This window comes from Dendropsophus ebraccatus, chromosome 1, assembly GCF_027789765.1.
Source record: "Dendropsophus ebraccatus isolate aDenEbr1 chromosome 1, aDenEbr1.pat, whole genome shotgun sequence".
In the NCBI taxonomy this organism is placed as follows: domain Eukaryota; kingdom Metazoa; phylum Chordata; class Amphibia; order Anura; family Hylidae; genus Dendropsophus; species Dendropsophus ebraccatus.
This window is the reverse complement of record NC_091454.1, coordinates 89450804-89476858: the sequence shown is the minus strand read 5'-3', so window position 1 is coordinate 89476858 and position 26055 is coordinate 89450804. Positions and strand designations below refer to the sequence as shown.

At 45.0% G+C, this 26055-nt stretch overlaps 1 protein-coding gene and 1 long non-coding RNA gene across 3 annotated transcripts; one reads left to right on the top strand and one right to left on the bottom strand.

Moving 5' to 3' along the window:
- The first annotated feature begins 442 nt into the window (after positions 1-442).
- On the top strand, positions 443-17195 carry LOC138795587 (uncharacterized). Its single transcript, XR_011363634.1, has 3 exons — positions 443-691; positions 2864-2927; positions 16966-17195. It is a non-coding gene; the product is annotated as an uncharacterized lncRNA (long non-coding RNA).
- DYRK2 (dual specificity tyrosine phosphorylation regulated kinase 2) lies at positions 11728-25477 on the bottom strand. Of its 2 annotated transcripts, none has more exons than XM_069974872.1 (3): positions 24756-25477; positions 19913-20037; positions 11728-16840 (listed from the first exon to the last, which is right to left on the bottom strand). In XM_069974872.1, the coding sequence occupies exons 1-3, from the start codon at positions 24799-24801 to the stop codon at positions 15239-15241; spliced, it is 1773 nt and encodes a 590-aa protein (XP_069830973.1). In that variant the 5' UTR covers positions 24802-25477; the 3' UTR covers positions 11728-15238. The 2 variants fall into 2 exon arrangements, with proteins under 2 accessions (XP_069830973.1, XP_069830963.1); XM_069974862.1 differs by lacking the exon at positions 24756-25477 and adding an exon at positions 20654-20743.
- Positions 25478-26055: the final 578 nt, after the last annotated feature.

Genomic DNA, 26055 nt, shown 5'->3' with positions numbered 1-26055 from the left:
CTCCCAGCATGCTCCTGTGTGGCTGTGTGTGGTAGGACAACTCCTCCCAGCATGCTCCTGTGTGACTATGTGTGGTAGGACAACAACTCCCAGCATGCTCCTGTGTGGCTGTGTGTGGTAGGACAACAACTCCCATCATGCTCCTGTGTGGCTGTGTGTGGACAACAACAACTCCCAGCATGCTCCTGTGTGGCTGTGTGGACAACAACTCCCAGCATGCTCCTGTGTGGTGTGTATGCGTATATGTGACTGTATGTGTGTCTGTGTTTGCAGGCTATATATATATATACTGTGTGTCTGTATGTGTCTATGTAAACAGTATATACACTGTGGGAGAGATTTATTAAACATGGTGTAAAGTGAAACTGGCTCAGTTGCCCCTAGCAACCAAAGAGTCTGTGAGGAATGACCAGACAGCCGTCGGTCTCGTGTCTGGCCCGCCCACTGTGATGTCACATGCCTACGTCTCCTCCACGCTTCCCTCACATCCCCAGCACTGGCCTTACATCCCCAGCGCTGCCCTTACTTCCTAAACGCCGCCCTCACATTCCCATGGGCCCCCTCTTCTCCCCAGCACCACCCCCGCCCCTGATCCTGTTCCAGGCGCCCGCCATTAGCTGATTCCCGCCTGGCCTGTGAGGTGGAGCAGTACTAGGAGCGAGCAGAGCTTGTACAGAGAGGCAGCCAGCAGGTAGTAAAAATGAGCAAGTATAAATAAAAAAAACTGTAGTGTGAAAGCTGGGCCACTACCCCTGGGATTAAAAAAAAATAAGATTATAATAAAAGTTGTGAACTACACCTCCCAGCATGCCCTGACACTGTCAGTTATATACCTTCAGTAACTGCTGGGAGTTGTAATTCTCCCAACAAAATAAAAAGAACTATAACTCCCAGCAGTTACTGAAGGTATATAGCTGTCAGGGCATGCTATGGGGTTGGGTGTAAATTTTTTTTTATTCATGTAAAATGAATTCTCCAGACCTATGTAACACCCAACCCCATAGATTGGGAACTACAACTCTCTTCATGCCCTGGCAGCTATAAGCTTACAGGAACTGCTGGGAGTTGTAGTTCTCCCAACAAAATAAAAAATAAAAATAAAAAAGGATTTTGTAGGGAGAACTATAACTCCCAGCAGTTACTGAAGGTATATAGCTGTCAGGGCATAGATTGGGAACTACAACTCCCAGTTTCCCCTGACAGCTATAAACCTTCAGGAACTGCTAGGAGTTGTAGTTCTCCCTACAAAATACAGGAGTATGTATTTTGTTGTGAGAACTACAACTCCCATAAGTTCATGAAGGGCATGATGGGAGTTGTAGTTCCCAATCTATAGGGTTGGTTGTTCCATATTTCTGGGGTGTTCATTTTACATGAAAAAAAAAATGTAAACCCCAACCCCATAGATTACAAAATACAACTCCCAGTATGCCCTGGCAGCTATATAACTTTAGGAACACACTACACTGGCAGGGGTTGTGCGTAGCCTTAAGGGTGCCTTCACACCTACCGGATCCACAGCGGATCTCACTTCTGCAGATTCGAAGCGAGAACCGCTGCGGATCCTGTATCAATGTACCCATATGATAGCACATATTCGCAGCGGGATTAACATCCCGCTGTGAATATGTGCTTTAACTCCCTGGGGCCCGCAGCCCCGCCGTCGCATCCCGCATGCCCCCCATCCCGGCCAAATCCCCCCATTCGGCCACCCCCAGCCCCCCGCCACCCGCATCCCGCCGCCGAGAGCATACATTACCTGCTCAGCGGCGCGGCTGCAGTGAGGCTCCAGGCTCCAGTCCCGCTCAGCTGACCTGAGCGGGACCAGAGCCGGCAGCCTCACTGCAGCCGCGCCGCCGAGCAGGTACTGTATGCTCTCGGCGGCGGGATGCGGGTGCCGGCGGGCTGGGGGCGGGCGGATGCGCCGGGGATGCGGCGGCGGGGCTGCGGGCACCAGGGAGTTAAAGCACATATTCACAGCGAGATGTCAATCCCGCTGGGAATATGTGCTATCATAGGGGTGAATTGATACCGAAGTGAGATCCGCTGTGGATCCGGTAGGTGTGAAGGCACCCTAAAAATGGCTGGATTTTCCCCAAACGCCGTGCGGTAAGTGGGCCTATGTACTCTGAAATGCCAGGGCCGATTTTCAGTCCCAGTCCGGCCCTGCTGAGGGACCTCCAGGAGTATCAGCGGCGGCCCAGGAATTCACACATGCGCCGGAAGCAGTCCGTCTCCTATGGGACAGCTTCCCTGCGCAGCCTTCTTGTAAAGAGCCCACTATCTCTGGGAAGAACCTGCTGATAGTGCCGCTTTAAGTTGTGAGAAGCGGCCACTTCTGAAACACATTATGTAAACACAATGCATGGGTTAGTGATTAGCAAAAATTAGATAAAGGGAGCAAAGTTCATCACATACTGTGCTGTGTAGCACAAACCAGCCTCAGCTACTAGGAGGTATTGGCTTCCTCATTTATATCATGTACCTAATTTTCATGCCAGCTCAGGATTTTCTTGAGTTGCCCCAATTATGCCCAACTCACTCAAAGTAATAGCAGTGGCTACTTTATGGTGATTTGGTTGAAGCATTATTGTACAATTCTGTATAAAGGGCATTAAGCTGCATTACCTCATGACGATAAATGCATACAGCAGAAACCATGCCCCCATGCACACACCAGTGGTCATGCAATGCTGCCAGAATTGGGTGGCATGGTTTCTGCTGCACACATTCATTGCCATGCGGGACTGTAGCTTAAAGGGAATGTGTCATCAGAAAATGAGTTATTGTTTAAATAATGTTTTTATGGTAAACATATTTTTAGGAATATATATTCTTTGTGACATGTTTTTCTAATTTGCAGTGACATGTGACACAAGTACATAGAGGAGACAACAGTAGCTCCCTGTGGAATGACTTCATGAAAGGTAACAGAGTACACTCACTAATGTTTCACATTGATCTCAAAGGAACAGACTAAGGCCACATTCACACACCCGTAGTGCAGTCCGTGGCCGCGGAGCGCACTACCGTATGTGTATCCGTAGTGCTCCGTGCTTCATGGAGCACTACGTTCACACATCATTACACCAGCGATCTGTGCCGCAAAAAAATGGTCCGCATTACAACATGTCCGTTTTTTTGCAGCACGGATCGCGGCCCCGTATACACGTACAGACGTGTGAACGGGGCCATAGGATAACATTGGTTTCATGTTCTGTCCGTAATTGTGTGCCCGCAATTGCGGAGAGAACAACGGATGTGTGAATTAGCCCTAAGTCGGCTATGTGCATGAGTCTGCATGTAAAGCATGTCACTAAATGCTGTTAAAAATAGCTGAGGTAAGATGGTAGCCCCCATAACAATGTACAAAAACGACACCGGCATCGCTGCGTTTCCCAGTACTATCATTTTGTATAGCTTTACATACTCATAGGGGAATTTTCATTGCACTGTCAGTATGTAAATCACCATTTCTCTTAACTTGTCCGTGCTCCGGCCTGCTTCTGTGGATCCCGGCACCCTGACGTCCCGCTCAGCCAATCTGTGGCTGCGGTGGGACAGTGCACCGACTGACTGAGCGGGACGTCAGGGAGCCGGGAGCCACAGAAGCAGGCCAGAGCGCAAATGGGTAAAGTATGCACCGGGCCACAGTGTGTTAAGGGGGATAGGGTTTTGCATACTCGCAGTGTAATGAATATTCGCTATGCGAGTATGTAAACCTATACAAAATTACAGTAACTCGCATCGTGAAATCCGCTGCCATCCGGTACATGTGAACCCACTCTTAGGGTAGAAACACAAACACTGAATCTGCAATGGATTTCACGGTGCAAATTTTCAGCGAAATCTGCTGCAAATCATTTTCGGGGCAGCGCACTGATTGGCTGAGCGAGACATCCATCCGTTCACCCCGCGATGCGATCACGGGGGGGAGATCCGTTCTTCTGCCCGTACCGGGCCTCAGCGTCGGAATGACGCTGATCCCGGCTCGGCAGTAGATTGCTATGGCCTGCAGCAGGCCATAGCAATCTATGACCGATCTCATGGATCTTTGCTGTGTATATACACAGCATTGATCTCTATGAGAGATCAGTGCTATGTATATACAAGCCCCCCAGGGGGGCTTCTAGTCCATGTAAAAAAAAAAGTAAAAAAGTGTTTTTATTAATAAAAAATCCCCTCCCCTAATAAAAGTTCAAATCACCCCCCTTTTCCCATTTTATAAATATAAATTAATAAATAAATAAATAAACATATTTAGTATCGCCGCGCGCGTAATCGCCCGAACTATTAATTAATCACATTCCTGATCTCGCACGGTAAACGGCGTAAGCGCAAAAAAATCCCAAAGTGCAAAATTGCGCATTTTTGGTCGCATCAAATCCAGAAAAAATTTAATAAAAAGCGATCAAAAAGTCGTATATGCGCAATCAAGGTACCGGTAGAAAGAACGCATCATGGCGCAAAAACTGATACCTCACACAGCCCCATAGACCAAAGGATAAAAGCGCTATAAGCCTGGGAATGGAGCAATTTTAACTGACATATATTTGTTAACAATGGTTTGAATTTTTTACAGGCCGTCAGATACAATATAAGTTATACATGTTATATATCGTTGTAATCGTAACGACTTGAGGAACATGCATAACAAGTCAGTTTTACCATAGGGCGAACGGCGTAAATGCAAAACTCCCCGAAATCAAAACAAATTCGTTTTTTTTTTCAATTTGACAGCGCAAATGATTTTTTTCCGGTTTCACAACATATTTTATGGAAAAATTATGCCTGTAATTGCAAAGTACAATTGGTTTCGCAAAAAATAAGCGCTCATATACGTCTCTAGGTGAAAAAATGCAAGCGCTATGGACTTTTAAACATAAAATGGAAAAAGCAAAAGCGCAAAAACGAAAATTGGCTTGGACCTTAAGGGGTTAATGAATTTTGTATTTGATCTCTGAAGCCTATAAGATTTGTGAATACTGCTGGCACATACCTCCCAAGGAAGAAAATACATTTCCTTGTTTAGGCATAATAAGATGCTAAAGCCACATACATATGCGTCATTTCTCTTTTAGATTTGCAACTAGCTACACTACAATGCAAGTGATCGGTATTTAGGAAAAAGAAAAATCTGCATGTCCATAGCTCACAGAAGCAGCCTTCTAAAAATATAAATAAACTGATTGTGTTACATTTCCTAACTGTGCAATAGATATCTTTAGGCCATGTTTACACAACGTATAAAACCATCCGTTTTGTGACCCGGCTGGGTCACAGAACAGCCAGTGTTACTGAAGTACAGGCCGAATGATCTTCACTTCTGCTGAATGCGGACGCGGGAGCATCCGAATTCCCCGCTGCACACAATGGAGCTTGTGGCCGGAGCCGCACGCTCCATTGTGTGAACTGACAGGTTCTATGCGGCCGCTATTTAATGGATCTGCAGCAGATTTAATGGCACAGATTTGAAGTTGAAGATTCAAAGCAAATTTAATCAAATCTGCTGCAGATCCTGTACGTGTGAACGCACCCTTACAATACTATGAAAAAGAAGATAATCTTTGACCACTTCAGTTAAATCATGTGAATGACATGGCTTCTACTGTAAGGGCAGTAATCTATGAGCATGAATGTAAAATCGGTGGAGGATGGCTAATTTAATAGAAATACAAAGCAATAGAACATGTTTACCACAGGAGCAGCTGTTCAGTTTACACAGTCAAAAGATGATCGCTTGTGACAGGCAGAAACCAAAGGACAATGCAGCTGCAGCCTGCTCCGGAAAAAGGCAATCATAGGATAATGCACCCTCCGTAAACACCATGTGGTGCATTAGCTGGAACACATGATAAAATGACAACAGTAAAAGAAATAAAGGGCTATAAAGCTATAAACCTACAAACTGTGTCTATATACACCAACACAGCCATAACATAAAAAAGTATGTAGTCCCCCTTAAAGCGACTCTGTACCCACTATCTGTCCCCCCAAACCACTTGTACCTGCTTTTAAGATCTTTCCTGCGGTCTGTTCGGCAGGTGATGCAGTTATTCTCCTAAAAAACAACTTTTAAAACATGCAGCCCTGTGCCCAACAGCCGGGGCTAATGGTACTTTTACACGGGACGATTGATCGTTCGTTTTTGCACGATAACGGTCAAATTCGAACGATAATCGTACGTGTAAACGCAGCGAACGATCAAACGACCAGCAAAAAATCGTTCATTTTGATCTTTCAACATGTTCACAAATCATCGTAGATCGTTCGCAAAAAATTCGCAGATTGTTCAGTGTAAACATTCTTTCAACGATTTCCCCTATGTGTGAGATAGGCTTAAATGATCGCAAAACGATCGCATAGCGAATTTTCCGTACGATGTATCGTTCCGTCTAAACACTGATCGTTAGAAAAAAAACATTGTTCATTCAAAATCGTTAATCGTGCGATCAGGCAAATTATCGCACCGTGTAAAAGTACCATTAGAATATCTGTGCCCTAACTTTGCACTGTCTCTCCTCCCCACCCTCTTCATCGTTAGGAATGCCACTGGAACATTTTCTCCTGTCTGAACATTGCACAGTTGCCTTAACGATCCAGCCCATGTTCAGTATTCACACAGCTGATGAATCTGCTTGGAGCACTCCTAATGAGGAGGAGGGTGGGAAGGAGGGACAGAGAGGTTGTGCCAGCCTAAGGGCCCTATTCCAAAGGACGATTATCATTCGCATAATCGTTAACGATAAACTATCTCAAACGACCGATATTGCGAAAGACCTAAAATCATTCAACCATTTACATGGAACGATAATCATTACTTATGATCGCTCTTGCAGTAGTCTTGTCGACGCTATTGCGTTCGTCACTACTGCAAACGACCGAACGACATCTTATTTAATGCAAACGATTTGCGAACGAGCAACGATAAAAGTAGTTCCAGGTCTTAGTAAGCGATCAGCAATTTCTCGTTCGGTCGTTAATCGTTGACTGCTAGTCAAGCGAACGATTATCGCTTAGATTTGAACGACTTAACGATAATCTAAACGATAACCGTCCCGTAGATTAGGGCCCTAATGCATAGACATTCTAAGCCCCGGCCATTGGGCAGGAGGCTGCAAGTTTGAAAGTTGTTTTTTAGGACAATAACTGCATCACCTGCTGAACGGACCCCAGGACAGATCTTGGATTAAAAGCAGCTATCCGAAGGTACACGCGGTTTGGGAAAGGGGGGGGGGGGTCAGATTGTGGGCACAGAGTCACTTTAAACAGCTCTGTCAAGACTTTCCACATAGAAACATAGAAGACCGGTCAGAGCCTTTAAAGGGGAACTCCGGATAAGGAAAACTAGTTTTCTATTAAAAGTACATTAAAAGTTATATAGATGTGTCTATACAATGTATTACCGTATCTGTGCGGTTCTGCCACACTGGTAGCTGATAGAAATCCAGGAAGTGAGGAAAAATGGCCTCTGTGCCAATTCACAATATCTCCTGCTCCCACTGCTCTCCCACCTTAGGCTATGTGCACACTGAGGAATTGTCGAGGAATTGAAGCAGAAAGTTTTCAGGCAGAATTCAAGCAGAATTTAAGCCCCCCATTGACTTCTATAGGATTCCTCTAGCAGATCTACAGCAGAAAATTCTGCTCGGAAATTCTGCAGTGTGAACAACAGAGCAGAAAACCCATTGAACGCAATGGGACTTTGCTCTGTACATATTTTACAGAAGGAATTTCAAGCTGAATTTCAAGCTGAATTCCTCGCCTTTTCCTCAGTGTGCACATAGCCTTAGGAGACAAATCTTCCATGTCTCTGTCTCACATTGTGTGTATTTGCTAGGCACAGGCTGCTAATGCAGAGAGAGGGCAGGGCGTAATTCACCATCTCTGACCGGCCAGAAGCAGGTATTTCAACTTCGCTGATTGTGCAAAAGTCTACAGAGAAATTAGGGCTTTGTTCACACATGTTGGAGTGTCATTGCAGTACTGCAGTATCTGCACAAAAATGATGCAGTAACACAAATAGATAATGCTAGGATAGGAGCCGACACTGCCAATCCCACCTGCACAAAAAACAAGGCATAAACAGTATATCCCATGTAAGATAATATCGGATAAAGTCCTTTTTGTGGGAATCAACTTCAAAGATAAAAGATGCTTGCGTGTGGAAAGGAAAAGAAAAAAAAAAAGTAATTTAATTCATTCCAATATCAGCGTTACAGGTAGAGAATAACTGTGCGGGTAGGACCACAATGAAATGATAAAGTACTGCAAATAATTCAGTAACACAATGAAACTGCAATGTGTGAACACAGCCTAGATGTTCTGCAACAGATTTGGGTGGGGAATGTGCAGGGTGGGGGACTGTGGAGGGCAGGGTTAAGTCAATGTCAGCTCTTAATGGTGCGTTCACACCTACAGGATCTGCAGCTGATTTTCTGCAGCAGATTTCATTTAAATAACTGAACAAAGCATCAAATCTGCTGCAGATCCTGTAGGTGTGAACGCACCATAACTCAGTATTCAAAGAATGTGATGGCAGATTACTTGAGCAGGGTGTTCTTTAATCAGGGGAAATGGGTCCTGAATCCCTCAATTTTCTATTAGATTATGACACTGTGGGGAGTTCCTTTCATTAGCTACCTGGGGCAACAGAAAGGTTTTATTCTCTGAATCTCAGGGACTTCCCGTCGGGGGTCGATGCATTCACCCAGAGCTGGAGCAGGGGGCTACTATATGCTCCCCCTCCATTCGTATGATTCTCAGGGTTCTGAGGAAGGCCTGAAACATAATGGTAGTGCCCTTCTGGCCCAGAAGGGTTTGGTTTACTTTGCTCAGGAGTCTTTAAAGTGACACTGTCACCCCTTTTTGCATTCTGACTTCTCTAAAACAAGTGTAAAGGGAAAATTTAGCAGTTTTCATACATTATTTTATATCATACGTCATGGTGCTTGTTCAAGTAAAAAGTGATCTTTTATCAACTGCAGACTGTGCTAAGTGGGCAGGGCTTTACAGCAACTGCACCACTTAGCTCCGCCCCAGCGCCACCATAGGTCCAACCCCTCAGTTACATCGTTGGCACATAGACCCCGCCCCTCGAGCCCCATTGGAACAGGCTGGCCTAAAGGTCTATGTGGTGTGTCAATGTAATGGAGGGGTGGGGCCTACTGGTGCACTACAGGTGGAGCTAAATGGCGCTGTTACCATGACACCCCACCCACTTGACACAATCTGCAGATGATAAAAGATCATGACGTAAGATATAAAATAAGGTATGAAAACTGCTAAATTTACCCTTTAAACCAGTGTAGAGAAGTCAGAATGCAAAAAGGTGGTGACAGCATCACTTTAAGTGCCCAGGCCTTGGATATTTCCAGAGATCTTGAGTCTCCTATTCCAGGGACCAGTACTTCATCAGTCATCAGAGAATCTTCATCTGACAGCCTGGCTGTTGAGAGACCACTTATACTAGACAGAGGGCTGTCAGAGTCGCTTATCAATACTCTATTAGCCAGTAGGAAAAGGGTGATGTGACAAACATGATGTATCATCATGTATCTTATTGTTTTCCTATTGTTAAAGGGTAATTGACAAACTTCAGTGTGCTGGCTGGTTAATGAGCTCCAGCTGGGCTCACATCCTGTCTCAAGGATGAGCCAAGTTAGTGGAGCATTATGGGATTGATAGTCTTCATATTGCCTTTGTTAGGGTTTATTACCTACTGACTCCAGTCACCAAAGGGATTGGCTGGAGGGCAGTAGGAGACCCCAGGTAACTTGAGGTGATTGGGGAAGGTAATACAGTGGGTGGTCTGCCCAGCACAAAGTAATAAAGTGTAATAAAAACCCAGTGAGTATTCAATCATCAGCCAGAGGAAGCATTTGAGTAACACGAAACGTGTTTCGCTGAGACCTGTCTGCCATGCTCCCTCACCCTGAGTTTTTTTTATGACTAACTGTAGAAGATTACACATTTATGGGTGAGTGCCCGTTCCTTTATCGAATTTGGATTTTTGTTATTATATAACAGAGCACCGCTAGGACGTGTGTGTGAAACGTGTCTTATTGAGGTGACAGTATATGCAGGATCAGTAGTGCCTGGTCCAGCTTGCTTGTTGGACTGATTATTACCAGTGAGTAATTCCAGTTTTTCTCCTCTGGCTACCCTAACAACCCATCAACAAATCACTATGGGTACGTGCACACTACAGAATCCTGACGGAAAACCCATTGATGATTCCACAGCTCAGACCCATTTCTGTCTGCACCATAAGACTCCTTTCTATGCACGGGCGGATTCCGCCATCCATCCACATCCTGTCCGGCTGAAACCACCTGTGCGCAGAAAATAAATAAATGCATAGTGCAAACTTGCTTCATATCACATCTACTGTTGATTTAGATTTTGAAAGTTATGACAACATTGACACTTTAATATTTAATGATAACATTTAAGACAAATTGATTTTAGGGTACAAACACACACACCGTATATGCAGCGTATTTTCTGCTGCGATACGCAGATTAATCTAAATAACTGAATACAGCATTAAATCTGCACCATCAAATCTGCTGCGTATACGGTGTGTGTGTGTTTGTACCCTTAGGGTCTGTTCACACGTACAGACTCGCTGCATAAAACTCGCACAGAACTCGCATCAAACTCGCATGAAAGTAGCTGCGTTTTTTGTGGTGTTGAACTTGCCTGTGAAAATCATGTGAAAATCAAAACTCGCATGTAAAAATCACACCAAGCACGCAGCAAGAATACACATACATTGACTTGATAGCAATCAGTATCACTGTGGATTTTTGTGCGAGAAACTCACAGCGATAAATACGCAGCGAGTCTGTACGTGATTCTGTGCTACTATACCAATAAAAGGATGCTGACATATACCACAGTGGTTCTCTTACTTTGCTCCAGTTACAAACATGTACCATCATTTTGCATGTAAAAGGTACAGCAAACAATGCTTTTTAGTCCCACAAAATAGAAGTATATATTGAGCATTAGTAGACTGTGTTCGATTTATTATAGTGAATGGGCCTTTTGTACTATACTGGTGATGTAGAGGCAGAAGGCACTATTGACCCAGCCTAAGCTATGGACTTCATATCAATCTTTTCCTAAGGAAAAATTGACGGAAATGTGGAACCTGACGCCCCAATTTTCTGGTTCTGGTATTTGGAACCCCTCAAGACATTTATGGCATATCCAACTGATAAGCCATAAATATATTCTAGTGGAAAAAAAAAGAGAATAGACCAGGAACCTAGGATACATGGACCTTTGGATTTGCCATCTGTGCTGGCACTTACAGCAAAATGTATTTTAGTGATATTTTTTTTTCTTAATCATTATGGACATACGAAGAATCAAGTAAACAGACCACTTATTGTCTTGAACAAGAGCAGCAAGGCGGCTTGTATTTTAGAGATCCTTTCAAGGGAACCTGTCATCACTTTCATGCTCCCTGAATCACAAGTGATCAGGATGTTTCCCAGCAGTGGCTTCTGTCTCCCTTGCTGGCTTTGATTGACAGATATCTCCCTAAACCCAAACAGGGAGAGACCTATCAATCAAGCTGATTGGGTGGGGAAAAAGCCACCAAGGACAGCCATCAAGATTTGCAGTTCAACTTTTTACATCACTAAAAGAGTTTGCAAAAACAACTTAGGAAATGTAAGGAAAAAAGCCAAGGTTTAGCTATAAAAGGCAAATAAATAAAGGCAAAGGGACATACATTTTATTCTGAAATGATCTCTGGCCACAACAATAAAATTTAACAAATATTCACTAGAAAGTCATACTTCTGTCATCTGCTGTACAATACATACAGTATTATAAAACTGGCCACTGATTCTAGTCCACTAGAACATCTGTAAAGAGGAGCCAGCAGCATCTCACAGAAAATGTACACAAAATATACACAAGTCCACATTCAATCCAAGTGTTTCACATATTATCAGTACACACAATTGCAGCATTTTACAGTCACATGTCTAAGATGTTGCTTGAGAAGCAAAGCGAAGGCCTAAAGCAGTGGTTATTACTATCAATCCCAAAAGGAGAATGCTTTAAAGACCTCTCATAAGGAACAGGACAATTATCATGTCTCTTGCATTAGATCACTCAATAAAACGTTCTCCATTTAGAATGCAGGCAGACTCGGATGAATAACCACATACCAAGGCAATAGTAGCGGTTTTGTGAGCATTCACATTAAAAGTCTTCAGAACAAAATATCTGCCAAGATGTAAAAAGCTTCAATAAAATAGAAGTCACATTGTCATGTTTATGATAAACGTGTATCAAGGGGCTATACTGTAACCTATGGAATAGCATTTGCTGGAAACCTTTAGAATAAGCATACTAGACTTACTGAATGTCCACCTGGGTTACAGTACAGCCCAAAGTAAGAACATGTGCACTCCAAGGTCATACATGAAAACAGGCTCAAATGCCTTGCACCTAGTAAAAGTCCCCAGCTCTATTCATTACGCCAGGTTATTAGAAAAGGAATGCACTTTGGTTCTTACCAAATGCCCTGGGATTGAACACACAAAAAAAATGAAAATTTCTTGAGGTAATTCTTACAAAAAAAAAAAAAAAGATCTCCCACTAAGTCTAGCATAACAAAACCTTGTACAAAAAGGAAGGGTTGGTGTACAAATGCAAGAGACCAGTAAACCATATATTGTACCTGTTGATTGACTCAGAGCTTCCTTAAACCTTCAATGGAAGTATGTTCCTGCAGTCTGATTGGTCAGTGATGAGAAAAACAATATTACCGTTATAGTTCCTTGCAAGGCCTCGAAGTAGGATGGTGATTTTAAGACAAGTAGCTTTATTCTGTAATAAAAACGCCTTTACTGTCAGAGTAAAATATGAGGCCAAAACATGCCCAGCATGGCATCAATAACAAAAAGGCACGTGGTTCACAAAGGGCACAATTTATCCGGTATTGTCAACATTAACTCCTTCTGTTGTTGCACTTCAATTTCAACACACTTATGTGTTCAATAAGCCCCAAAGGGTTTCTGAAACCAATCCAAACAAGACTGCAACCAAAGAAACAGCAACCCATTGTGCTATCACGACTGCTGGAAATAGTCAAGATGTCCCTCGACAATGGGAACCTGTGAGACGCAATATTGTTTCCAGGACAACCTACAGCAGATCAGTCGCTTGAGCCCTTAAGAAAGTAATGACAAACTTAAACTCAACAGGCTTAGAGTTTTCTCTCTTAACATTACAAAATGATTCAAATAAGAGAGCAGCTAGAAAAAAAATTCATGGCTGTATGTGAAAAGTGTAATAGCAAAAAAATGGAAGGAAACATCATTCAAGATAAAGAGGCTTGTTCACTTCTCATACTCCACCTAAATTATAGGATTTAAAATACCATCGGAAAAAAACATGGCTGCCTTGTAGCAGATACACCACCACTCTTATCCACAAGCTATGTCTTGCACTTCAACTCAGCTCCATTTACGTCAATGGGATGAAGTTGCAATACCAGGAAAAGGCTACGGACAAGAGTGGCACTGTTTCTATATATATTTAAAAAAAAAAAAAAAAAAAGCAGGCATATTTCTCTAATCTGCTATAATTTTTTTGCAGAATTCCAACACTCCAAACTACAGACAAAAAAAAAAAAAAAACAGATGAGAAAGTAAGTGCATTCAATGCCCAGTGGGCACAGGAGACATACAACATATTAATGGGCTCATCTTTAAATTAGCGTATAGAATACATAGTCAGTATACTGCTGGCCAAGTCCGTGATGACCAGTGGTTCTGTCTTCACTAAACACAATGTGCAATTACCAGTGTGGATATTCTGTCTGTTAAATATATAGAAATAGCCTTCTATAATAAATACATTCCTATATTTAGTGAAGAGGGATAAGGTTTTCTTCATATTATAGAATATTTACTCTGGAAAAAGGGTTCAACACAATTCTATCTGGGAAAAGATTACAAACACTGTAAAACAAACTGTTAAACATTACGTTGCCCCTGCTGACTGAATGTTGCCTTTACCAAAGGAATACAAGAAACGGGAAAACCAGCAGATTGTTTTAGCGGTATTGGGAGACCATGCTTTAAGTGTTACTAAAAAAATCTGAACTGGAGGTCTACAGTGTAATTAAAAACATTTAACAGTCAAACACTGTTCTTTATTCCATTAAAATATTACAAATCTGGACAGCCCTTCTAGTATACTACCAACCAGGTGTATTCACTCATAAAATACGTTAAAAATACCCACTCTACTACTGGAAGCATTCATGTGGAAATGACAATGCAAATGTCTAATGCTGGAACTAAGAACCGTGGGGCACCGATATCCATGCGCCTCCATTCCTCCAAAGCCAAGTGCAATAGGTAAATAAATATTAAATATTTCAGGTATGACTTACACTGTGCCGTGAATAGCGCTGGTCCTCAGGGGTGGGTACATGACACAGGGATTCTCTCTTTAGTGTTCTTTGAATCCCTCTGGTGTTTACTGCCCCAGATGCCCTGTACTATCCATTACATAGAAGACTTTAGACCAGAGTGTTCTGGTCTGGGTGCTTAGAGTGGGGTGGGTTGGGCAAATAAAAGGAATTGTCTAATCCTGACAAACCCTAAATACCTATTAGATTATATATAGTCATATATATATATATATATATATATATATATATATATATATATATATATATATGTATTCTCTGGTTCATTTTCCATCATACTTTCAAGTTGCTTGCTCAATGCAACTTGTTCAACTGTTCATTAAAAAAAAAACAAAAAAAAAACAACTCTAAAATGCACACCCAACAGGAAATGTTTTCCCTCTGTGTACCGCATATGCATTAAGAATTAAACTGTTAAATACAGGGCTAGATTTCTTTTTTTTCTGTAGTTTTATGGTCACAACTTTAAAATGAATGGTGGCAAAACCTTCCAAAAACAATAAGTTATGTTTAACAGTCAACCAATAGTCAGTGGCCAGCCACTGATTTTGACACTTCCTAAGCAAAGCCAACTATAAATGGTATACTTAAAATATAATAAAACCCTTAAAGCATCGTCCCCAATGTTTAAATACAAAATTGCATTGTTACTAAAAAAAATTACAATGGCTGCCTAGATAAAGAGTTGATATAAATGGAGCCATTAAAAATATCCCGAATTTGAGCTGTCTGCGTAAGGCTCAACAAGGTGTTCAAAGAAAGTTGTTTACATCAGCTAACAAGCTTTGGCAATACAGTCCTTTGCTGAATATTTCCATTGGCATCAGTCATCTGGGCCAAATTAGTTCTTAGTTTAGCAGCTGAGCCTGATGTGGGAGGTAACTTAGAAATGGATGTTATAGCACCAGAGCTTTCAGTTATTCTTTTGGATGTGGCCTTCTCTCCAGTTGGAGGCTTTGGCAAGCGTCTACGTAGCCAATGGTGTCGTAATGCTTGGCTGGGCGTCATGCGCAAAGCAGGATCCCATTCTAAACATTGCGCTAGAAAATCAAGAAACAAGGGGTCATCACAGCCTTTTAATGCAGTCACCCAGTCCCTACTCCCAGGGGGGCCTCTTAGTTTTCCTCTTCGAGAACGCCCACCATTCAGTACCACAGATCCATCTGGTAGAGTTGTAACAGTGCAATAACGTGGATAACCTTTGGAGCTGACAAAATTCTTGCCTCGTTTAGAAGAATCCAGCAGTTTTTGGGATGGCATCCCTAGTAATTCAATCATACACGCAAGCTGATCCCCTTCATCTTCTCCAGGTAAAAGTGGATAACCAGTTAACAATTCTGCAAGAATGCAACCCAAGCTCCACATGTCAATAGGCATGCCATAGCGACCACCAAGTATTACCTCTGGAGCTCGATAGAAGCGTGACTGTATGTATGTGTACACACGTTGATGCTCATAACAGCTGGAGCCAAAATCTATTACTTTAATGCCACTTCTACCCTGTTGCTTCAACAAAATGTTTTCAGGTTTAAGGTCACAGTGGATTATTCTGTTTTTGTGCAAAGCATCCAAGCACTGTAAAATTGAGTGCGCAAACTTACGGACTAAAGGGAGACTGAAGCCCTGAAATTTGTTTTTCTTTATGAGCTCATACAGGTTCATGCTCAGCAGCTCAAACGTCATGCAAATATGATTACGGAATGTGAAGTTCTCCAACATGTGGATGACATTCATGTTGTTATCTTTATCCTGCTTCTTTAGGTGCTCTAGAATGCGTATTTCTTCTGCAGCTTGACGGTGAAAGCGTTTCTCATTCCTTACCATTTTTAAGGCCACGTGCTGATGGAGTTTGTGATCATAAGCCTTCACAACTTGCCCAAAACTTCCTTTGCCAATCACCTTAAGAACTTCATACCGGTAGGCAATATGATCGTGTGGCACTTGCACATATGAACCCTGGTCATCATCATAGCCACCATTATTTGAGCCACCAATCACACCTTGACGTTTCTTTGCATTTGGACCCAAAAAAAAAATCTCGGGATAGTTAAAAATTTCATGGTGCTCAAATGCTGTCAATTTTTGCATGTATTGCTTCATTGCTTGCTCGGGAGTTAATGAAGAGGACTTTACTTTGGTTGTCCCATCTGAAGATTTCAAAGAGCTAGAACTTCCTTGTCTACGATGTGTTCCTTCTAGTTGTCTCTCTGAAACAACAGGTAAGCCAGTTTTGCTAACAGCGGTGAGCCCATTGGGTTGTGTCGTCAGAACGGTCCTTTTGTTGCTGTTCTCTTCAAATAGTTGTTGAACCTGAATCTGTCCATGGCTGCCAATGTGCAGGTGTTCATTCATGGTGTGCTTATTGCCTCCAATCTAAAAAACACAATGTTAAATGTTTTAACATTATATGTTAACAATTTTTTTTTAAACTATTTCAGAAAATATGTCATAATTGGAGTAATTCTTGTTCTAACACATTGTTTGCATTCCTTCACCAGGCAAATGACAAGATGAAATTACAACTTATAGATCTGCTTCTACAGTCAAAAAAACTAAAACCATTGTTCCTTTCAAGGCATGGAAAGGGGGCTATCCCATTGGGACAACTCCTCCTTCAAAGAAAGCGTCATCCTGTGATCCGCTGATTGTGGGGAGTCCAGCAGCTAAATATATTTCGCCACTTCAACATTAGGGGTAAGGTCATATCTTGCTTCAGCTCAAAACAAGCGAAGGCAATCATTCAATCATCAGAGGCTAAGAGTGTCCATCTGTCCTCTGCCTGGCGGATATGCATCAATGTATATTTTTAACTGTGTGTGAAGCATAAAGGGTTGAAGTTTCCTATAGAAGTTTTAAACAATGGGCAGCTTGACACTTTATAGCTATAAAATGACACACATCAGACCCTGCCATCAGCACATATGGATGTAAAGAGTCTAATGCCACAACAGGGAATGTAGAAATATATGTTACGACTACCCATCTAGCAGAATGTTAAATGTCGCAGTAACAGACAGATGATTGCTACCAAACTTCCTTGCCTTTTTTCTTGGCCTAAATAACTAAAGACACTGGCATCTGGGGACATGCTCCATGATAAGTCCACACTAGATGGTCAGACATGACTAAACTGAATAAGAGATGCAGCTTCGGGACAGTGAAGGTATGCCATATCATATATTAGGTTACATTTCGGCACAGTTTTCTAAAAATAAATACCAGTCAAGCACCTCTTTAAAAATATACACAAATTGCACTACCCTAACCCTCCCTCTGGGTCCTCCACTGAGCCTGTTTATGACTATGGGGGAAACAGAGGGAGGGGCATGGTCACATGCTCCTACATTTTATTGACAAGGTTGCCATTGAACATTGAAAGCAGGACGACACAGACAGGAGGGGAGTCTGATATTTGCTCTACAAGGCACACAAGGAGCTGCTGTCAGTAAATGCAGTGCATATATTTACTAATATGGGACACTGAACAGTTGTACAATAAAGTGACCAACCCCTTTAAGGGATGGACTCAAGACGTTAGTAGCTGATTCTCTAAACAATATAAACTGTGACATGTGGTCTTTATGGATCCCACAATTGCTCAGTCAGACTGACATTTGGAGGCAATGTCAGCACCCTGAATCTTTTGTCACATTCCTTAAACTATTCCTAAATAATTTTGTTGTATCGAAGCTATTATATATATCAGTATTATGTGATACCATTATCATGTAGGAGTGTGCTTGGTCTAAAAAAATGTTTAGGTACGTGATGTCAAAGCAACAGCAACATGAATGCCAGGAACCAAGATTTCCAATTGCTTAGAGCAGTACACTTTCTCCAGCGGCTTGCCTTCATCCCATAGTGCATCCTGATGCCATTTCTCCCCATGCCAACTTCGGATACCAACATATCCACTGTAGGGCTTTGAGTCTAGAATAATCACAACCCTGTAAGGATTTGTTGACACTGTGTAAAAATGGCAGAATTCCGAGGCACCCCCGGAATACTACACTTCTGACTGGAAGGTAGTGAAGGCATTCCATCGACACACTGAGGCAAGCGGGATTCCGTGTGAACATACCCTAACAGTTTTTGCTTCCTTGGACCACCTATATTAGATAGTAATCATTGAATACCAGAAACACCCCCTGCCCCCCCTCTACATGATCTGACCCAGTAGCCTAACAGTCACAATTAAGCCCGGTCAGATCCTTACACTCAAATTTTTCTACTTCTAACACTTTAATTTTAAAGGGGTTATCCAGCGTTACAAAAACATGGCCACTTTCTTCCAGAGACAGCCCCACTCTTGTCTCCAGCTTGGGTGGGGTTTTGCTGCTCAGTTCCATTGAAATGAATGGAGTTTAATTGCAAATCACACCTGAACTGGAGACAAGAGTCGTGTTGTCCCTGAAAGAAAGTGGCCATGATTTTGTAGCACTGGATAACCCCTTTAGGGACTGTCTATTCATTTTCTGCCCCTTGAGACCAAACTTCATGTAATTGTATGGGACTGGATCGCTCCCATTAAAAATGCACTGTATGCGGTGGGCCTATTCTGGCACCAAATTCACAATACACTTACATTAGAGAAATTACTATTGTGGTGATATACTAGAGGTACATTTTAGGGGTATAATAAAGGTAGGCAAGGGAATAGCACAAGAAGGTAACGAGGAAATAAATAGATATATTCAACCATATCCTTCAATTATATTTAAGAATGCAAGAATAAAAATAAAAGAGAAGGGTCACCAGATTTGGTTAAAAGAAAAACTGGCAGAAAGAAACATAACCCACTCGGTTAATGAAGATGACAATTAAGCAGCAGAAACTGGTACTGACATTTTATTCCTAAAATGCTTGAATAGTGAGCAGCTGTCAGCCACCTGTCCTGCCAGCACCCAGGGCATCCAACAGCTGCTATACACTAAAACCTAGAACTGAGCTGTTTGTGTGAAATAAGCGCCACATGATATGACTGCATGCGACCCAGCACACAAAACTAAACACTGCATTCTCTAATAAATAATACAAGGCATACTTGCTAAAATATAACTTCAGCTGCCAATTGTTTCTGTTTTAGAAGGTTCATACAAGGTAAAGTGCAAATTCTCATGAAATAGCTACATATGAGAAAATGTGTCTAAGTGGTTCTAAATAAGAACTAGCTATGCAAACACTATTTGTACTATATTGTACTGAACATGTATTTGTACTATATCGTACTGTACTATATCAGTCTTGTAGCCTTCCCCAGCAGAAAGGAGATAAATCTGCGGCTTGGCTGTCACCTTGACTGTACCTTGCACATTTATTTCTATAAATACTAATGTCTTAGCTGAATTTAGAAGGCAAGAAGACCCTTACAGACGGACCAGGAATGTGACAGAAAACAGGCTGGTGAAGTCATTTAATATAAGAAGTGGCCATTAAGATTCTCACCGTGTGTGTTGCGTTGCTGGTTCTTAAGGGTGGCAATGATACTGGTGATGGTGGCCCTGTACCAGCTGCAGAGCGGGGTAAGGCCGGAGACGCCTGCAGTTGACTAGTACCTTCACTTCCTCTGCCTAAAATACAAGAGACAAAAACCATGACTCAATGTGGTTATTGCAAACATATATAGCACACTTAGGACTCACATGTCCTTATTGCATGGGTTTTTTTGTGTCTAATTGCAGGTTCATACTAGGACACATGAACATGGCGATTCAAGCTAATGGATCTGTAGCTCTGTTCACAATTGCAGACTAAGGTCATGTGAATAAGGTCTCAATGTACAGAACATATAGCAATACCTACTAAACACTATAGTCTGATTTATCATTCTGCTCCAATCACAGCTCAGCTTTCATTTCTCCAGAACTAATAAAGGTTACTGGTCACAATAATTCCCATGCCTGGTGAGCTTCTTTCACAGGCCACTTAAAACAGAAAAGGACTCGTGAGACCAGTACCTTGTATTAGTTCTGGGGAAATGAAAGCCGAGCTGTGATTGGTTGCTAGGGGCAAAGCAAACCACTTTTTAGGCAGAATGAGAAATCTTGCTTATAGTGTTTAGTTCTTGAACATGATTCATTTAATAATGTCCGTCAGGCCCATACATGTGAGCTGTCCCCGAGTTATCTGTCATAGGCACACACTAGACACATACAGCACAGTAGTATCTGTAACATATAGGTTAACCTCTTAAGGACGGAGCCAATTTTCGTTTTTGCATTTCCGTTTTTTCCTCCTTGTGTTTAAAAGCCATAGCACTTGCATTTTTCCACCTAGAGACTCACATGAGCCCTTATTTTTTGCGTCACTAATTGTACTTTGCAATGACAGGCTGAATTTTTGCATAAAGTACACTGCGAAACCAGGAAAAAATTCAAAGTGTGCTGAAATTGAAACAAAAAAAAACCCAACGCATTTTGTTTATTTGGAGGGTATTTGTTTTTACGCCATTCTCCCTGGGGTAAACTGACTTGTTATGCATGTTCCTCAAGTCGTTACGATTATATATATTCCTTAAATTCGCTGTATTCCCAGGCTTATAGCGCTTTTATCCTTTGGTCTATGGGGCGCCATGATGTTTACTTTTTGATCGCTTTTTATTAAAATTTGTCTGGATTTGATGCGACCAAAAATGCGCAATTTTGCACTTTGGGATTTTTTTGCGCTTACGCCGTTTACTGTGCGAGATCAGTAATGTGGTTAATTAATAGTTCGGGCGATTACGCGTGCGGCGATACTAAATATGTTTATTTATTTATTACATGGGAAAAGGGGGGGTGATTCAAACTTTTATTAGGGGAGGGGGCTTTTTATTAACACTTTTTTTTTTTTTTTAACACATATACTAGAAGCCCCCCTGGGGGACTTCTAGTATATGCACTCTGATCTCTCATTGATCTATGCTGTATATAGTTATACAGCATAGATCGATGAGATAGGCACTTGATTGCTTTCAGCTGCTGCAGCCGAAAACAACCGAGGACCCCGGCAGGTAACTGACACGGAGATTGCAACGGGGGGGGGGGGTGGCGATCTCCGCCACTAGACACCAGGGACTGCTGCATACAAGTGATCGGATGCAGCTGTCAACTTTGACAGCTGCCTCCCATTACTTAATTAGCGGGCACGGCGAACGCGGCGGTTCAGAGCGCGGCCCTGCTCTGAACACCTTTTGCAGACGCATGACATACCGGTACGTCATGTGTCCTTAAGAGGTTAAAAAGAGATATAACCAGAAAGCCACTGCTGCACAGTACATGTTTTTCTTTACAGGATTTAGTTAGATGGAGAAGCGTGGTACTTCTGCTAGAAGTGTGTGAAGTGCGGCCCGCCATAAACTGCTTTAGGGTGCCTTCACACGTACCGGATCCACAGCAGATTTTACGCTGCGAGTTTTCATTCCGCTGCGAATATGTAACCCAGCCGCTTTAACTCCCCGCCGGCTCCGAAGCAAGCAGGAGCCTGAAGCAGGTGATGTATGGTCTAGGGCTACCTGCTCGACACAGCGACTGTGTGAGGCTCCCACAGCCGTGGCGCCAAACAGCTAATGTAGGCTGCTGGCAGCCGGGGGTTAAAGGGGCTGGGTCACATTTGCAGCGGAATGAAAATTTTGCTGTGGGTATGTGACACCCATAGGCTTTCATTATACCAGGATCCGCAGCAGATCTCGCTGCAAACTCGCAGCGGATCCGGTACGTGTGAAGGCACCCCCTTTAAGGGGTTATCCAGTGCTACAAAAACATGGCTACTTTCTTCCAGAGACAGACCCACTCTTGTCTCCAGCTTGGGCGGGGTTTTTCTGCTCAGTTCCGTTTAAGTGAATGGAGCTTAATTGCAAACCGTACCTGAACTGGAGACAAGAGTCATGTTGTCTCTGAAAGAAAGTGGCCATGTTTTTGTAGCACTGGATAACCCCTTTAGCACACAGTGAATCTAGCCTAAGGAAGACATTAAGGAGCCCTTGTATTGTGTAGAAAATAAAGAGACTATATTGTACTGTAGGGAACAGGAGCCATAGGCCTGCTACTGAGCGCTACACATAACTGCCATAGACTGCTGCTGCACCTCCACAGACTGTCATGTCACCCAGGGCAGGATCCAGATTGACTGCTTCTACACCCAACTAAGGATCACCGAAGCCTGTCATACTACCCTATACAGACAACCCACAGATTGCCGCTGTGCCCCACACACAACATCCATAGACTGCCGCTTTGGCCTATACACAATATCAATTGACTGCCGCTATGCCCCATACAGATCATTGATAGGCTTTATTCATACGATCCGTGCCGCGATCCGGATAAGGATTGTGGCACGGATCCCCTAGCAGTGACACTCCCTAATTGTTTGGACAATTTTACAGGACGTGTGAATGCATCCATAGCCTGCCGCTGCCCCCCATGCACAACCTCCATAGCCTGCCGCTGCCCCCCATGCACAACCTCCATAGCCTGCCGCTGCCCCCCATGCACAACCTCCATAGCCTGCCGCTGCCCCCCATGCACAACCTCCATAGCCTGCCGCTGCCCCCCATGCACAACCTCCATAGCCTGCCGCTGCCCCCCATGCACAACCTCCATAGCCTGCCGCTGCCCCCCATGCACAACCTCCATAGCCTGCCGCTGCCCCCCATGCACAACCTCCATAGCCTGCCGCTGCCCCCCATGCACAACCTCCATAGCCTGCCGCTGCCCCCCATGCACAACCTCCATAGCCTGCCGCTGCCCCCCATGCACAACCTCCATAGCCTGCCGCTGCCCCCCATGCACAACCTCCATAGCCTGCCGCTGCCCCCCATGCACAACCTCCATAGCCTGCCGCTGCCCCCCATGCACAACCTCCATAGCCTGCCGCTGCCCCCCATGCACAACCTCCATAGCCTGCCGCTGCCCCCCATGCACAACCTCCAGAGCCTGCCGCTGCCCCCCATGCACAACCTCCATAGCCTGCCGCTGCCCCCCATGCACAACCTCCATAGCCTGCCGCTGCCCCCCATGCACAATCTCCATAGCCTGCCGCTGTGCCCCCATACACAATCTCCATAGCCTGCCGCTGTGCCCCCATACACAGTATCCATAGCCTGCCGCTGTGCCCCCATACACAGTGTCCATAGCCTGCCGCTGTGCCCCCATACACAGTATCCATAGCCTGCCGCTGTGCCCCCATACACAGTATCCATAGCCTGCCGCTGTGCCCCCATACACAGTATCCATAGCCTGCCGCTGTGCCCCCATACACAGTATCCATAGCCTGCCGCTGTGCCCCCATACACAGTATCCATAGCCTGCCGCTGTGCCCCCATACACAGTGTCCATAGCCTGCCGCTGTGCCCCCATACACAGTATCCATAGCCTGCCGCTGTGCCCCCATACACAGTATCCATAGCCTGCTGCTGTGCCCCCATACACAGTATCCATAGCCTGCTGCTGTGCCCCCATACACAGTATCCATAGCCTGCCGCTGTGCCCCCATACACAGTATCCATAGCCTGCCGCTGTGCCCCCATACACAGTATCCATAGCCTGCCGCTGTGCCCCCATACACAGTATCCATAGCCTGCCGCTGTGCCCCCATACACAGTGTCCATAGCCTGCCGCTGTGCCCCCATACACAGTATCCATAGCCTGCTGCTGTGCCCCCATACACAGTATCCATAGCCTGCTGCTGTGCCCCCATACACAGTATCCATAGCCTGCCGCTGTGCCCCCATACACAGTATCCATAGCCTGCCGCTGTGCCCCCATACACAGTATCCATAGCCTGCTGCTGTGCCCCCATACACAGTATCCATAGCCTGCTGCTGTGCCCCCATACACAGTATCCATGTGGAGGTGCCCTGTGTACCGGCAGCCATACTGATCCCCGGTACAGCACAGACCGCACGGCCGCTCCCTGCCATGTAGATTCCGGCTTCCCCGTGCAGACCGGCAGCCCAGCCGTCCCCTGTACTACCCGGGAGCCATTGTTACCACAGCCCGGACTCGCCAACCATTAACACGTTATGGTCCGGGAAGCGGCATGGGATTCCCGGTGAGACAGCCGGTGCCTCAGGATCTTCCCGTACAGACAGGCGGCCGGCGAGCAGACAAAGCGGGGGGAAGGGGCTTAACCCTTCGCTGTCCGCGGGCCTGCAGCAGCACGTCTGGAGAGGGTGGCTCAGGACATGGCCCCAGCCGCATCTATGGGAGATCCCGGTACACACGGCGCGTCTCCGAGGAGGAATCCGGCTTACACGGTCCGGGAGGGACAAAGCTACCGCCCCCCCTGCTCCGGGCTCAGCTCTTACCGGACGGATGCACCGCTGCAGCAGCACAGGGTTTCCTCGTTAACATGGCGGCTGAGCAGGGAGAGGCCAGTGGGGAGCAGAGACCTGAACTCCGGACTGGTTATCCCCCACCGTCTCCACGACCTCCGCTCCCCAGCTTCTTCTCCGGTCAGCACGGCAGCGCCCCGGCATCCCCGAGCCCGTCTCTCGCTCGCACAGCACGGGTAGCCCCGATGCGTCCTCCGCTCCCAGGCGAACTCCCCGGGGAGTCAGTGTGGGAGGAGAGCAGCAGGGAGCCCAGGCCCCGCCCCCTGGACTTACGGCCCCGCCCACACACTGGAGACGCCGTTACACCGCCCACACGCCTCACCGACCCTCGGACGGGCTGGGTGGCGGACGCACGCGCTCAAACTGCTGCCACTGCTGGAGCCGGACTGGCCCGTCTGACTATAGGAGGCGGGCGCCGGTGACAGAGTTCGGGGAAGGAGGCGGAGACACGAGGCCGGGTGACCAACCGCTGACAAGCGGCTGTGCTGTTGCTAAGCAGCACCGTGACACACTATTCACGGACTATCAACGAGGAAATGCCGCGCAGGAGGGCGTTTGTTTTTAGGAAATAAAGTGGCAGGAGGCGGGGAGCGGGCGTAGCAGATGGCTGTCACAGGGTCTGCTAACAGTGCAGACCAGGGCGGGCCCGAGAAACGTGGAGCAGCTGCAGCGCCCCCTGCCCCCAGGCTCCCGCACTGCACACTGGCCACATGTAACGGCTAACAATAGGTCAGCGCCCTGGTAACCGGCACCACGTTGCTAGGGCTGCATTGTTTGTTTACCCTGGCAGCCATTCATTGTGAACTGCTGCCACCACAAGGGGTGAGGTGTGGGGAGATCTCCTAGTGATCTGTCAGCCACTGGGCTGTAGAAGGTGCTGGACATGGCTGATATGGCTGCATTCACACACTGCTGATATGGCTGCATTCACACGCCGCTGATATGGCTGCATTCACACGCCGCTGATATGGCTGCATTCACACGCCGCTGATATGGCTGCATTCACACGCCGCTCATATGGCTGCATTCACACGCCGCTCATATGGCTGCATTCACACGCCGCTGATATGGCTGCATTCACACGCCGCTGATATGGCTGCATTCACACGCCGCTGAAACGGCTGCATTCACACGCCGCTGATATAGCTGCATTCACACGCCGCTGATATGGCTGCATTCACACGCCGCTGATATGGCTGCATTCACACGCCGCTGATACGGCTGCATTCACATGCCGCTGATACGAATGCATTCACATGCCGCTGATATGGCT

Coding starts and splice junctions, on each gene's coding strand:
- DYRK2 (XM_069974862.1), bottom strand. CDS start 20,720: ATGGCTTTTAAACACAAGGAGGAAAAAACGGAAATGCAAAAACGAAAA. Junction 20,038..20,653: donor ATTGGCTCCGTCCTTAAGAG/GTTAACCTATAT, acceptor CTTGTATTTTAG/GCAGAGGAAGTGAAGGTACT. Junction 16,841..19,912: donor CCAGCAACGCAACACACACG/GTGAGAATCTTA, acceptor TGTGTTTTTTAG/ATTGGAGGCAATAAGCACAC.